General features: G+C 45.3%; 1 protein-coding gene across 1 annotated transcript in view; it reads right to left on the bottom strand.

Moving 5' to 3' along the window:
* LOC109926132 (serine/threonine-protein phosphatase 2B catalytic subunit gamma isoform-like) overlaps positions 1–13,775 on the bottom strand; it is a 76,553-nt gene that overhangs the window by 19,096 nt on the left and 43,682 nt on the right. The window contains 6 exon segments of the mRNA XM_048618574.1: positions 333–410; positions 4,061–4,200; positions 4,581–4,726; positions 8,215–8,326; positions 13,041–13,165; positions 13,324–13,521. Coding sequence (XP_048474531.1) covers positions 333–410; positions 4,061–4,200; positions 4,581–4,726; positions 8,215–8,326; positions 13,041–13,165; positions 13,324–13,521 — 799 coding nt within the window.

Below are 13,775 nucleotides of genomic sequence, written 5' to 3'. Positions count from 1 at the left end.
AGGGGACTGAGACGCACTGGAGCGAGTGGGCGAGGGGACTGAGATGCACTGGAGCGAGTGGGCAAGGGGCTGAGATGCACTGGAGCGAGTGGACTGAGACGCACTGGAGAGAGTGGGCGAGGGGCTGGGATGCACTGGAGCGAGTGGGCGAGGGGACCAACTTCTGTTTGAGCCTCTCCAGGCACTGAGCCTGATATTGAGAATCCCATGTAGGGCAATGACAGCCCCACCTTGCCTCTTTGCACCACAACAGTGTCAGCTGAATGAGAGACAGGAATAAAAGGCAACTGAAAGATGAGAACATTGTTTTCCAATAAGATGTCTGTCCTTACCCGGAATCCTGAGCCTCATGTGCACGGATTACTGACAACAAGTTGTTGTGCTGTAAAAAGCGACAAACTGCAGCATAACTGGAAAGGAGAAGAAAATTGTGTCAGCATGAAAATATTGCTCAGCCACCCGGAACCCTCACTTCCTTCGCAGGACATTCAAACCCATAAGAAAATCCATATTTCCCTTGGCAGCAGTGGAAAAAAAAGAAGCAAGCCCTTTTTATCGTGGTGCAGAAGAGAGTGTGATAAGGATCATGTGCAGACAAGAGGAAGGAAAATAGGCTGCACGTACAGAACAATGTAACGAGTTTGGTCACAAGCCCACGGTCAGAATCCAAACTGGAACACCACTACTATCTAGTTTCACACACTTCCACATCCCCATCCTATCTAATTAACTAACAGTGCAGCTTAAAAGGCTCAGAAACCACCACACTTGGGGGCAGTGGCGAACTGATTCCTTTTTATTGTCACTTACCATGGGTCAAAAATTTTAAATCATGTTGGTTTTCAACAGTATCGGGTCTGACATTAGAAACAAGTCAGCCAGATTTGTATAGCCAACAAAGAATGACGCGTTTAGGAAAAAGAGAAGTTCCACGTACAAACATGTACGAATTATTGACAATCATCTCACAACACAAACTTAACATGTTGCAAATATGGCTAACAGACAAGCTATGATCAAACACCCCACAACACAAGGCAGATCTCACATGGAGCTTCCCAAACCCCCACCCCGGCCAGATGTTAGTGACACAGTGAGTCACCAGATTGCATTAAACTTCACAAAGGATGACAATGACCTGACCTAGAAACTCCTTCAAGAGCTGCTCCATCACTTACTGGCTGCTCACATCTTAGGTGCTTCCCCTTCCTTTCTAGGGACTGTGTGTCCCTGGATTCTTGCAAGCTCCACTCCAGCATTTACTCACAGGAATAAATCCAGCTTTTCACAAACAGTGCGCTTCACCAAGTAAATATTGGCTCCTGATTGTTTCTTGAGTTCTAACCTGTTTCTTATCTGGCTTCCTCTCCAACTGACTACAGCCTGAGAATTGTTTTTCATTGGCCGCCCCCCCGCCCCAACTATTTTGAGTGACCACATGAAAACCATTCAACAAGCTCTGCTCCTGGTCCTCAGCAGTGTTGAATGCAACTAATATTTTGGAACAGTAATTTGGAAATGTAGCAACCAGCAATCAGATTTGAATGCAATAATCCCATGGAATTCTCTGTTCCCTGGCTGACTCTGACCAGACTGAACTCTCAGGCCAGCAGCTGGGAGCAACACAACAGTCAATGCCCAAGAGGAAGATCAGCCATTTTCCTTCTCCTAACCCATGCGGATTTAACATGAGGAAACAATCTGAATGAGGTCTTCCAAAGTTGAACAGCTTGCACACAATATGCTGCCAGTGAAACAAAGATAACCTAGTTAAGTATACATCTTGGTCATCTCTATACGCACTGATCCCCTGATCATATTACAAAGAATCATCCTTGCATGCTCCCTAACTCAGTGCCTCCCCAATCTATTTCAAATGTAACTAAATTTCAAGCATGAGAAATTGACATCCCCAAAGTTTGTGTCTGGTTGGGGTAAAATGGGAAGGGAATGCTGTTTTACTGGCAAATACAGGCTTTTAAGGTAATTAAGAAAGTGTATAGGACAGGTGCCTTTATCAGATGTGGTACAGATTATAAGAGTAGGAAGGTTATGTTGGAGCTGTATTAAATTTTTGTTAAGTCACAGCTAGAGTACTGTGTGCTCTTCTGGTCTCTCCACTGTAGGGAGGATGTGATTGCACTGGAGGGGTTACAGAGGAGATTCACCAGGACATTGCCTGGAATGGAGCATTTCAGTTTTGAAGACAGGCTGGATCAGCTTGGATTGGTTTCTTTTGAGCAGAGAAGACCAAGTGATGTTCTGATAGAGGTGTATAAGATTATGAGGGCCATGGGCAGGTTGGATAGCAAGCAGCTGTTCCCCTTATTTGAAAGGTCGCTAACAATGCAATATAATTTTAAGGCAAATGGGAAGGAGGTTTAGAGGGGATTTGAGGAAAAATATTTTCACCCAAAGGATAGTGGGAGTTAGAATACACAGCCTGGGAGTAAAATTGAGGCTGGAAATCTCAGAGGGTTTAAAAAGAAACTGGATGAGCACTTGAAATGTCATAGCATTCAAGGCTATGAGCCAAGTGCTGGAAAGTAGCACTACAGTAGATTTAGGGTATTTTTTTATCAGTGAAGACTTGATTGACTGAAGGACTTCTTCCATACCATATGATTCTGCTGCAGGAGTATAATCAGCTGGGGCCTGAATTAAAAAGCAGGACCACAAAGCGAGTGCATTCTGGATTATTAATTGAGTCATGAGCAAATTAACAGAGGGCAAATACGATTAGCGATTTTCATGCCTCACTTCAAGATGGGGCTGGGACAAACAGGTTTCCATTCATGGGGCACTTGCTTCTGGACAAACCAAGTGGGACAGGAAGAAACAGAAATATCTACACTGACAGAGCATCAAACAGTATAGTCCACACAGGGAACTGTGGCAGAAAAAAGCACTTTTTATTAATGGACTCCTGCCTCAAGGGAGAAGAGGAAGGTCAATGACAGTTCACCAGATGATTCAATCCTGTCCTATGAGACAGGGATTAAGGTGGGTTGGGAGTTGTGTACAGGCTTCCTAGCAGCAGTCAGGATGTGGGGAAGGAAACGAATCAGGAGCTAGAAAAGGCATGTAAGAAAGGCACAATTACAATAATCATGGGGGACTTCAACATGCAGGTGGACTGGGAAAACCAGATTGGTCTCAAGAAAATGAGTGCAATGTCTGCGGATTGTGATAGAGCCCACTAGGGAACTGGCAGTTTTGGATTTGGTGACGTGCTACAAGGCAGACTTGATTCAGGAGCTTAAGGTGAAGGAACCCCTAGGGGGCAGTGACCGAAATATGCTAAACTGCACAGTGAATTCTGAGAGGGAGAAGCTGGAATCAGATATAACAGTACTACAACTGAGTAAAGGTAACTAGAAAGACATGAGGGAGGAGCTGGCCACAGTTGATTTGAAGACGGTAGAGCAGCAATGAAAGGTGTTTCTGGGGCTCATTCAGGAGGCACAGCAGAAATTCATCCCAAGGAAGAAGAAGCATACTAAGGGAAGGACAATGCAACCATGGCTGACAGGAGAAGTCAGGGACTGCATTAAAACAAAAGAGATAGCAATTTGGTGAAGATTATCGGGAAGCCAGAGTATTGGGAAGCCTTTAGAAACTGACAGAGGCTAACTAAAAAAGCAATAAGGGAGAAGATGATGAAATATGAGAGTAAGTTGGTGATAATATAAAACAGTGGACATGGAGAGACTAGGACCTGACGGCACAGCCTCAGAATGAAGGGATGACCCTTTAGAACTGAGATGAGGAGCAATCTCTTCAGTCAGAGGGTGGTTAATCTTTGGAACTCATTGACACAGAAGGTTGTGGAAGCCAAGTCATTGAGTGTATTTAAGACAGAGATAGACAGGTTCTTGATCGGTGAAGGATCAAGGGTTACAGGGAGCAGGAAAGAGAATGGGATTGAGAAACATATTACCCGTCATCGAATGATGAAATGATTTGACGGGCCAAATGGCCTAATTCTGCTCCTGTACCTTATTATGGGACACACCAGCCTTCACAACATCAGCGTTTGCACACGTGCCCTAACACAAACCTAAAGAAGTAGGAGCAGCCTCGTACAGTATTATGACTGAAGTGATCTGGTGTCTTTTCGTTGCCGTAATCCTCTGTTGGGTCTGACCACAGCAAGTCACACATAGGCCCAAAGGCTGGTGGCTCTTTAAATCTGTCTAACTGAAAGACATGAGACAAGACGTTAAAACAAAGCAAAAAAAAGTACATTGCTAGAAGGCATTTCACAACCTCAGGGCACCAGAAAACTGAGAACAGTTAATAAAACTGTCATCTGAGATCCAGTTATTGCTTTAAGATCAGAAACTCGGGACCCAATTTATGTACGGCAAGATCTTACAAACTGGGACAGAAGGCAGGAAGGCAATAGGGACTGGAATATGGAGGACCAATACCTGCAGAATAGAGATCAGATACAACAGCAGCTTGCTCAGTGGTAGCAGAGCAGGGACAGAAGAATAGTTCACCAACATGAACAGGTCTGTCAATCCACCTAGGCATCTGTGACTACCTATCCCAGCTGAAGGACGGATCATACTTACTCTCCTGATGTCATCTAGAGTGTGCACATCGGGTGAGAGGCCCCCGTGCAGACACAGGAACTGACGATTAACTATTGCAGCCAAGGGGAGACAGTCAAACGCACCCATGCAGGCGTTGTAGAGATGGTCCGAGTACTTGATCCTGCCTGGGGAGGACAACAACAATTAAACAAAACAACCACTTAACAAGCACACTGATGGGCTTTCCCCATTCCCTCCACAAACTATCCCTCAAACTACTCTCAGCTTTCAGCTGGTATGTGCGTTAAACAGGGTTAAACAAATTCACTGGTATAAGCTTAAGACGTTCTCCAAGAATATAGTCACGATGCTTCAAGCAAGTGAAGTGCAGTCACCTGCTGTCATGTAGGAAATCTGGCAGCCAATGTATACACAGCAAGGTGCCACTAACAGCAGTGAGTTACACACAACGTGCAGCTGGCTTGTTGTTATATCAGCATATTGGCCAGAAATATCCTGAACCTGTTTCATGGGCTATGATCTCAGTTACTGTACAAGAAAAATCCCAGAACAATATCAAGCTTGATAGATTGTTTTTCTTTTGAAAAGCTAGTTAATATGATGGTCAGTTACTGAAGCAGTCACATAGTCTGCAGAGTTTCTTTAACAACAGAAGTTTATTATACAGAAGACAAAAACAGAAAAAAATCAAACAGAGCTCGAGATATAGATGACAGTTTAGGAATATCTTGAAACATAGAACAAAACAGTTTTCAACTGTTTTCCCCAACACTATCACTTTAAAGATTCAAATCCAGAGAAATTATCTCTCCGTATCAAAACTTTATGTTTGTCTTAACGAAGAGCTTAGACCTTCTCAGCCTTAAATAACCGGCAGATTTCCTACGAAACTCTTCCCATTTTGAAGTTGCACAAACTAAAACTTTCTACTTATTCCTTTAACTTTTCTGATAAACTTCTCTCCAGAAGAGAAAGTGCACTTGATTCAGGCCCAAGTCAGGTCACCCCAAACTGCCCTAAAAACTTTCAGTACCTGGGTTTCCCAACTGAAAGTCAAACCTAGATTATTCTGAACTTATCAGTGATTCATACAATCCCTATACAATGGAAGCAGGCGATTCGGCCCATCCAGTCAACACCGGCCCTCTAAACAACATCTCACCCAGATCTCCCACCCAAACACCCTGAAATTCCAACAGCTAACAAACCCAGCCTGCACATTCCTCGTCACTATGGGGCAATTTCCCATGGCCAATCCACCTCACCTGCACATCTTTTGACTGTAGAAGGAAATCATAACACCTGTAGGCACAGGGAGAACATACAAACTCTGTACTGTCACCCGAGGGGTGGAATCAAACCTGGATCCCTGGCACTGTGTGGCAGCAGTGCTAACCACTGAACCACTGTACCACCCTTATGGCTGACAATATTTACTCTTTCTGTCACAAACTATCACAGTAATATCAACTTATGTCATAAGCATTCCAAGGGTTCACAATTTCCTGCTTTCCGATACATAGCGGATGAGGTCATTTGCACTGTTTGCTCAAGACTGCAGGCCAAATGCACTAAAACAGCAATTAACTATTACCCTGACCCTTAAATCCTCCCCGACTTCCTCCCACAGTTCTCAATCAATGTCCAATACCACTGCTTCAAAACTCTGCTGTCTACATTCAAACTGACATTATGCCTCAGTCCCCATCAGCCCAGTGCTTGCAGATTGACACATGCTCCTGATCTGGCAATGGCTCCATTTACAAAATTGTACTCCTTTTCAAATTCCTCCATTATCCCACCACCCTCCCTATTTTTATAAACCACAACAAGATCTATGCTGTCATTCATTTCCAGCCTCTTGCTCAATCGCTCAGGTTAAATACTCCAGAGCTGCCTTCAGTGCTGGGCCTCACACTGAGCTTCTCTCCACCAAACTCTGGACTCTCCGTGAAGATCTCCTTTGCAGCAAGCTCTCTGGGTAAGCTGTAAAGGAGATCCAGTAAGGTTTCACTCCAGGTCCTGACTTGTCCAGTGTGACCATTGGCTGGATAATAACACATAGCATTCTGTAAGCAGCTGACATTAAGTCACAATCACTTCTGTCCTAAAGTGTAAGATAACAATTCTCTGGCTTCACTGCCTGCGAGCTCATTTATAACGTCTTGGCAAGGACAGAATACCAGCCTTTGGAAGTCAAAGGGTTCCCCATACCAGCTGCTACAGGTTACTGTCAATAACCTATCTCAGTAAAAGCCTATGCCCAGCTGGAACTGAAGATGAACTGCAACTTCAAGTTATTCACAGAAACTGCATTTGTCCAGCTCCTCCCTAACTTGGAGACTGGTGAATGGAATGGGCCCAGTCCTAGGCCCTGAATCTTCTGATTACAGGGCCTGGGCTAACACAGGGTTGTTGAGTCATGTGCCAAAGGGTTACACTAGATTCTTAGCAAGAAGAAACAGATCGAATGCAACTCCAGTGATCCTTTTACATCAGAACACGGAGTCCTTCTAAGACAATGGTGGGTTGAAGGGCAAAGCCTGAAATAACTGCACGGTAACTTTTGGCCAACTCCATTATCACACCAATATAAAAACCCGCTGAGCTTTCTGTCACTCTTTGACAGGACATAAGAGGAGAGAACATTGTCAGAAACCTGTGAAGGAATCTGGTCTGACAGGGTTTGGTTTTAGTTAATGTAAGAGTAGGAGAGTTCTTCCCAAAATCTTTATTCGAACATACACCTCTCCACCAATATCATGAAGAAAAGATGATTATCTGATTTCTTCCACTGCTGTATGTGAGATTTTACAATGTATGAATAGACTGCCATTATCGCTACATTGCAACAACAATGGCTGCAATGCAACTCTTCCTTCATTGGAGGTCAACAGCTTCCACTGTTTCTGAGCTCACAAAAGACACTAAGTATGTATCTTAATTGGACTTCCAGGCATGTGGGAAAGCACTGTCCTCATAGGCACCAGCATAGGTGCAGGGTTCAGCTGCAGAATAAGATGTCAATTGTCACAAACTCAAAGAGTAGGGGGTGCCGACTACATTGCAAACAAGACACCATGATGATGAAAAACACAAGCAATCAGCTGTCATGCATTGACAGCCTAAATTCAGAAAGTCAGTTATCAGGATTAATCCTCAAGGATTATCTGTGTAATGAGCCATTAAAAAGCAGACAGCACTGACACAAAAGCAGATGATACTTTAATTCCCTACTAGGGCATTTACTAATAAACTGTGAATTCTAAAAAGCCTGTGACAACCAGTGACAGGAATAAAGGAAACGTGTTGAAAGCAGTGACAGTTCAAAGACAATAAGCACACTGTAAATAGAGACGCAGGCAGACTGCAAGAAGGTGCCAGTCTGAGGAAAAGATTGGGGAAATGAGGAAGCCAAGAGGAAAAACAAGGGGAGCAGTCCTTTATGAACAGCTGAGAATGCGGAGATCAACTTGATCCAAATCAAGCCCTCAAGGCTTCCAGGTCAGAGGGCTGCAAGCTGAGGTTTTGGATCAAGGAACAGAGAGTGGGAAGGTGGGGGGTCCAGGTCAGAGGATGACAGCGGGGGTTCTGGGTCAGGAGGATGTGGGCCAATTAGCCTGGTCAGAGTTTGCTTGCAGGTTATACTCACATTCCTGCTTGAAGGTAAAATATTCAGTGAGATGTCTACATTCGTGATTCCCCCGTAGCAGAAACATCGTACTAGTATGGTGAATCTTCAGAACCCAGAGCATCAGCACACACTGCAGGGAAGAAATCTTTAATAAGTGAAGCAGAGACAGGCAAACTAAGCACTTGCCTAGACTAGCACCACAGTCAACCTAAAAGATGCCAGTGAAGAGCAAGGAGGAAGCTCCCTAACATTGTCACTCAGTAACCCCTTTCCCCCCCAAGAGCCCAATGTTACTGACTGTATCCCTACTGATGTTAATCCCGCTCCCTCACACTGTCACTCAGTAACCCCTCTCCCCTCCAGCGCCCTGTGTTACAGACTGTATCCCTACTGATGTTAATCCCTCTCCCTCACACTGTCACTCAGTAATCCCTCTCCCTCCACAGCACCCTGTGTTACTGACTGTATTCCTACTGATGTTAATCGTTCTCCCTCACACCGTCACTCAGTAACCCCTCTCCACTAAACTCACTGCTTTATGCTCTATGTAGTCATTATCTTGGTCCGATTTAGGCACAACACTGGCTACATATTTGGACTCTCATTAGTGACGCTGAAGATTCAGCACAAATTTCTTGAGGTCATTGGAGGCATTAGCCAAAAACATTGAAAATAGGAACAAGAAATAGCCGTACTGCTCTTTGAGACTGCTCTGTCATTTAATATGATCAGGGTTGACCACCCTACTTGGCACCCTTCTCCCATCGACTCCACATATCCTTTGGACCTTTTAGCCCTAAGAACTTAAGTCTACTATCAAACTTCTTCTTGAAATCATTTAATGTTCTGGCTTCTCAACTGCTTTCTGTGGTAGCGAATTCCACAGACTCACTAGTCTCTGGGAGAAAAAATTTCTCCTCATCTCAGTCCTAAATGACCCATCCTCTATCCTTCAAGTGTGACCCCAGGTTCTGGACTCCCTGATTATCAGAAACATCCCTCCTGTGTTTACCCTGTCTATTCCTGTTAGAATCATATCAGTTTCTATGAGATCTCCCCTCACTCTTTTAAATTCCAGTGAATACAATTCAAACCAATCCGGCCTCTGTACATTTGCTCCTGGTCAGTGATGTGGGCAGCAATACATTCCTGCATTTCTGTCGGCCACGCAGTTTCACACAACATGCAGAGTCCCCTCAACAAATGGAGAGTGAGTCTGAATTTGTTTTAGCCTATTGTTAACCATCCGTCGAAGGTGAGAAATAAGCAGGCTGCCTGCACCAGAGCATTTGCACCAAGTCGGGATAGTGAGAAACCCTGTCAAGTATCGAGAGTGACTGCTCAATTCCTGAGCCATAAACTGAGACCTGTGCCAGCGCATCTTTCACTCTGGCATCCAAACAGCTCTCAAAATCTAGTCGAGTATAGAGTTTCCTTCCTGATTTGGCAGCAGGGTAAGCAACTACCAGTTTACAGATATCTCCTTCATGTATAATCTGAATAAACCTTCTCTGCTATGTAAAGCAGAAGACCCTTTCTGAAAGGCTACCCGAACTTCCACAGGATAATGAAAATGGCATAGGAGAGCACAAACCAGAAACGGGAATAAGCAATTCAGTCCCTTTAGCTGGTTCTGCCATTCAATAAAATCATGGCTGAAATTCTGGTATTTCAAATTAAAGGGCAGCACAGTGGCTCACTGATTAACACTGCTGCCTCACAGCACCAGGGACCCGGGTTCGATTCCAGCCTCAGGCGACTGTCGGTGTGGAGTTTGCACATTCTCCCCCGTGTCCGCATGGGCGTACTCTGGTTTCTTCCCACAGTCCAAATATGTGCAGGCTAGGTGGATGAACCGTAGAAAATGGTGGGGGGGGGGGGGGGGGGCAGGGAGGGGGGTGGGGTAGGGGGGCTAGGTCTGGGTGCGATGCTTTTTGGATGGTTGGCATGGACTTGATGGGCTGAATGGCCGCTTCCACACTGCAGGGATTCTATAAGATGATAAAACCCACATTCCCACAGATCCTCAACAACCACTGATTCCCTGACTAACAAGAACCTTAAATGATAAAATGATCCTGCTCCCACACCTTTTGAGGCACAGATTCCAAAGTCACACAAACCTCAAAAATGTTTCTCATCCCTGCTGAAAAAGGACAACTCTCGATTTTAAATCGGTGGCCCCAAGTTCTGGACCCACACGAGGAAGTATCCTTTCCACATCTATCTTATCAAAACCAATCAGGATCTTACACACTTCAATCAAATCACCCCTCACTCATCTGAACCCTCGTGGAAACAAGTCCAGTCTATCCAATTTTTCCTCATCTGACAGCCACTCATTCCAGGTATCAATCTAGTAAACCTCATCTGAACTGCCTCCAACACATTTATATGCTTCCTTTGACAGTAAAACCAAAAATACAGCAGGCCTGGCAGCATCTATGAAGAAAAATCAGAGTTAACTTTTTGGGTCCGGTGACCCTTCCTCAGAACTGATGGCAGCGAGGGAAATGTCAGTTTATATGCAGAAGTTAGGGTGGGGTGGGGGGGTTGGGGGGTAAAGAGTAAACAATAGGTGGGAATAGAGCCTAAAGGGAGAGAAGAGCAATTGGATAGACAAAGGTTAGAGACAAAAAAACTGCAGATGCTGCAATCCAAGGTAGACAAAAAGGAGGCTGGAAGAACACAGCAGGCCAGGCAGCATCTGGAGGAAAGGAGACATCAACGTTTTGGGTATTACCCTTCTCCAGGACTGGACATGGGGGTAGGGGGAGCTGCAGATAAAGAAGGGGGGAGAGGGGTAGCGGAATGGTGGTGATAGGTATGACCTAGTTGGGCAATGGGAGGGATGAATCCGGTTGGTAGCTGGAAGGAGTGTCAGAAGGTGGAATGGAAGGGAGAAGGTGAGGCTGGAAGGGGAGCCGGGGGATGGTTGGGAAGGTTATTTGAAATTAGAGAACTCAATGTTGAGTCCTCCAGGCTGCAGGATGCCCAGGCAGAAGGTGTTGTTTTTCAAATTTGCGTTCTGAATCGCTGCAACACTGGAGGAGGCCAAGGATGGACATGTCGGAGGAGGAGTTGGGACGGGGAGTTGAAATGGACGATGACGGGGAAGTTAGGCTAGCTGTTATGGGCCAGGCGAAGGTGCACAGCAAAACGGTCACCTAGTCTATGTTTGGTCTCACCGATGTAGAGAAGACCACATTGGGAGCACTGGATGCAGGAGACTAGGTTGGAGGGGGTGGGTTTGGAGTGGTTGGTGGGGAGTGTGACGTGAACTAAGGAGTGCCGAAGGGAATGGTCCTTGTGGAAGGCAGAGAGGGGTAGGAAGTGGAAGATGTTCCGGGTGGGTCTAATTGGAGTTGGAGACATATAGACAAAGGTGTTGATAACGATCTGGCTAGGAGGGTGAATAACTATTAATGGGGACTGTTAGTGACTAACAAGCCCTTCTTTTGGCTCTATACCCACCTATTGTTTACTCTTTATCCTCTCCCCCCACCCTATCTTCTGCATACAAACCAACATTTTCCCAGCTACCATTAGTTGTGAGGAAGAGTCACTAATTTTTCCTCACAGACGCTGCCAGAGCTTTTTCTGCAACTTCTGTTTTTGTTTCTAATTTACAGCATCCGCAGTTCTTTTGGGTATTAAATCAGAAATACACACAGTGCTGAAGATGTGGCCTTATCAATGCCCAGTGTAACTGAAGCAAAGCATCCTTACTTCTATGTTCAATTTCCTGTTAACCTTTTGAATTACTGATGGCCCCAACATACTAACCTTTTGTGACTCATGCACAAGAGCATGGAGGTTCCTTGGCACCTCTCTCTTTACATAGTACTCCGCATTTTTTATTCCTGCCATATCACACTTACCCACATTATACTTTGCCCACCAGGATTTTGGTCTCTAACTTCAGCTTTTTAAATCAACCAGATTCCCTGTTATGTCCACTTTACAACACTTTCCTACCTTGTGCCACACACACACTGAGTGTGAATACAAGAGGCTCTGTACACACTATGTGCAGCTCACTTGATCAGTACCTTAACATCCCCCACCAATGCTGAGTAGTAGTGGAGCAGGCTAGAACGGTTGAATGGCCTACTACTGCTCCTGATTTGAATGTTCATTCCTGGCACCACTGTAACCCTAATATCGATTGCCCATGCTTAGCTGCTGAACTGCAGCAATTTGGTTCAGGAGACAGGATTTCTCATTCTCACCAGAGGGCAGTTCGAGTTAGTGTGTGTATGGAGACACATGAAGGCCAGCCTGAGAAAAGGAGACCAGGTCCCTTTCCTTAAAGGGTTAACAAATCAGTTGGCTTTTCAGGACATCAAGAATTTTTTAAAACCATGAGGCTCACCAGTTTTGGTTAGATATTGCCATGGGTGAATTTCAGCATCTTACTGAATGCCAGTCATGTAGGGAGTTGGCACTATTAAAAGTACACACCAGGTCAGTCAGAACGTGCAACAGATTCATGCACGAGATCTAATGGGTGAACTCTCCAACCTTCCGACTTTAAATTGCTTGTCCTTGAAGTGCTCAACAGATAGTCAGTGACAGGTTGTTGACGAGTGATAGGTCATTCACGAATGAGAACAAGCCAGCTCGGCGAGCAAGTCAACAACTTCACCCACAACCCGAGCTACAAATCTTTGCCAAAACTTTAAACAGTCAGTGATAGCTAGACTGCGGAACAATCAGCTGAACCATGCTCCAATTCAGATGTTCTGTTTTAAGGGCAAGATCAATCACTGTTCTGGCTATGAACAGCAAGGTCAATGGTTCCTTGGTCATTCAGACATGGAGAAAGTTACATCGCAACTCACCTCAACACTGAAGTAGCCACGATCTACGTAGTCTCCAAGGAACAGATACTGAGTGTTGCTGGGTGGGCCACCCACTTCAAATAGCTTCATCAGGTCATAGAATTGACCGTGAATGTCACCACAAACTGAAAGGAATAGAAAGAAAGAGGGCAACTTCAGTGAACCACTTCAGGGTCCAAACAACACAATGGTCCCACACTAATGGGAAGGTGGATGGGATGGAGGGGGAAACCAAGGCAGGGATTGGGGGAAAAGACAAGGAAGGGGCAGAAGCAGCCCAGACCTGTGACGGGGGCATCCACTTCGATAAGCGTCCGCTCCTTGCGAAAGATAGCAGCTCCATCCTCAATAATTTTGATGGCAGCATCTTCCTCCAGTCTCCCTTCTTTAATGAAGTGAGCCCTCAGGACATCAAGTTTGGGTTTCCCTTCCGAGTAAACGTCCTGCATGGTGAGGCGGCGGGCTGGGGGAATCGGAACAGCTGGGACATAGAGAATAACACTGAGTTCCTAGTAAATTCAACACACAACACAGCTTCACACACTCACAGAACGATGTTCAAACAAGGCCTGTGCCACCAAAGACTGTCAGCAACCAGTGAATTCTTTACACTCGGAGCAGCACACTGTCAGCATCCATACTGAGGGACAGCTGCACTGTGGAAAAGGTCAGTACTGAGGGAGTGCCACACTGTCGGAGGGTCAGTACTGAGGGAGTGCCACACTGTCGAAGCAT

This window comes from Rhincodon typus, chromosome 40 (genome assembly GCF_021869965.1).
Source record: "Rhincodon typus isolate 14 chromosome 40, sRhiTyp1.1, whole genome shotgun sequence".
Taxonomy (NCBI): domain Eukaryota; kingdom Metazoa; phylum Chordata; class Chondrichthyes; order Orectolobiformes; family Rhincodontidae; genus Rhincodon; species Rhincodon typus.
The sequence above is the reverse complement of the archived record's forward strand: the minus strand, read 5'-3'. Positions and strand labels throughout refer to the sequence as shown.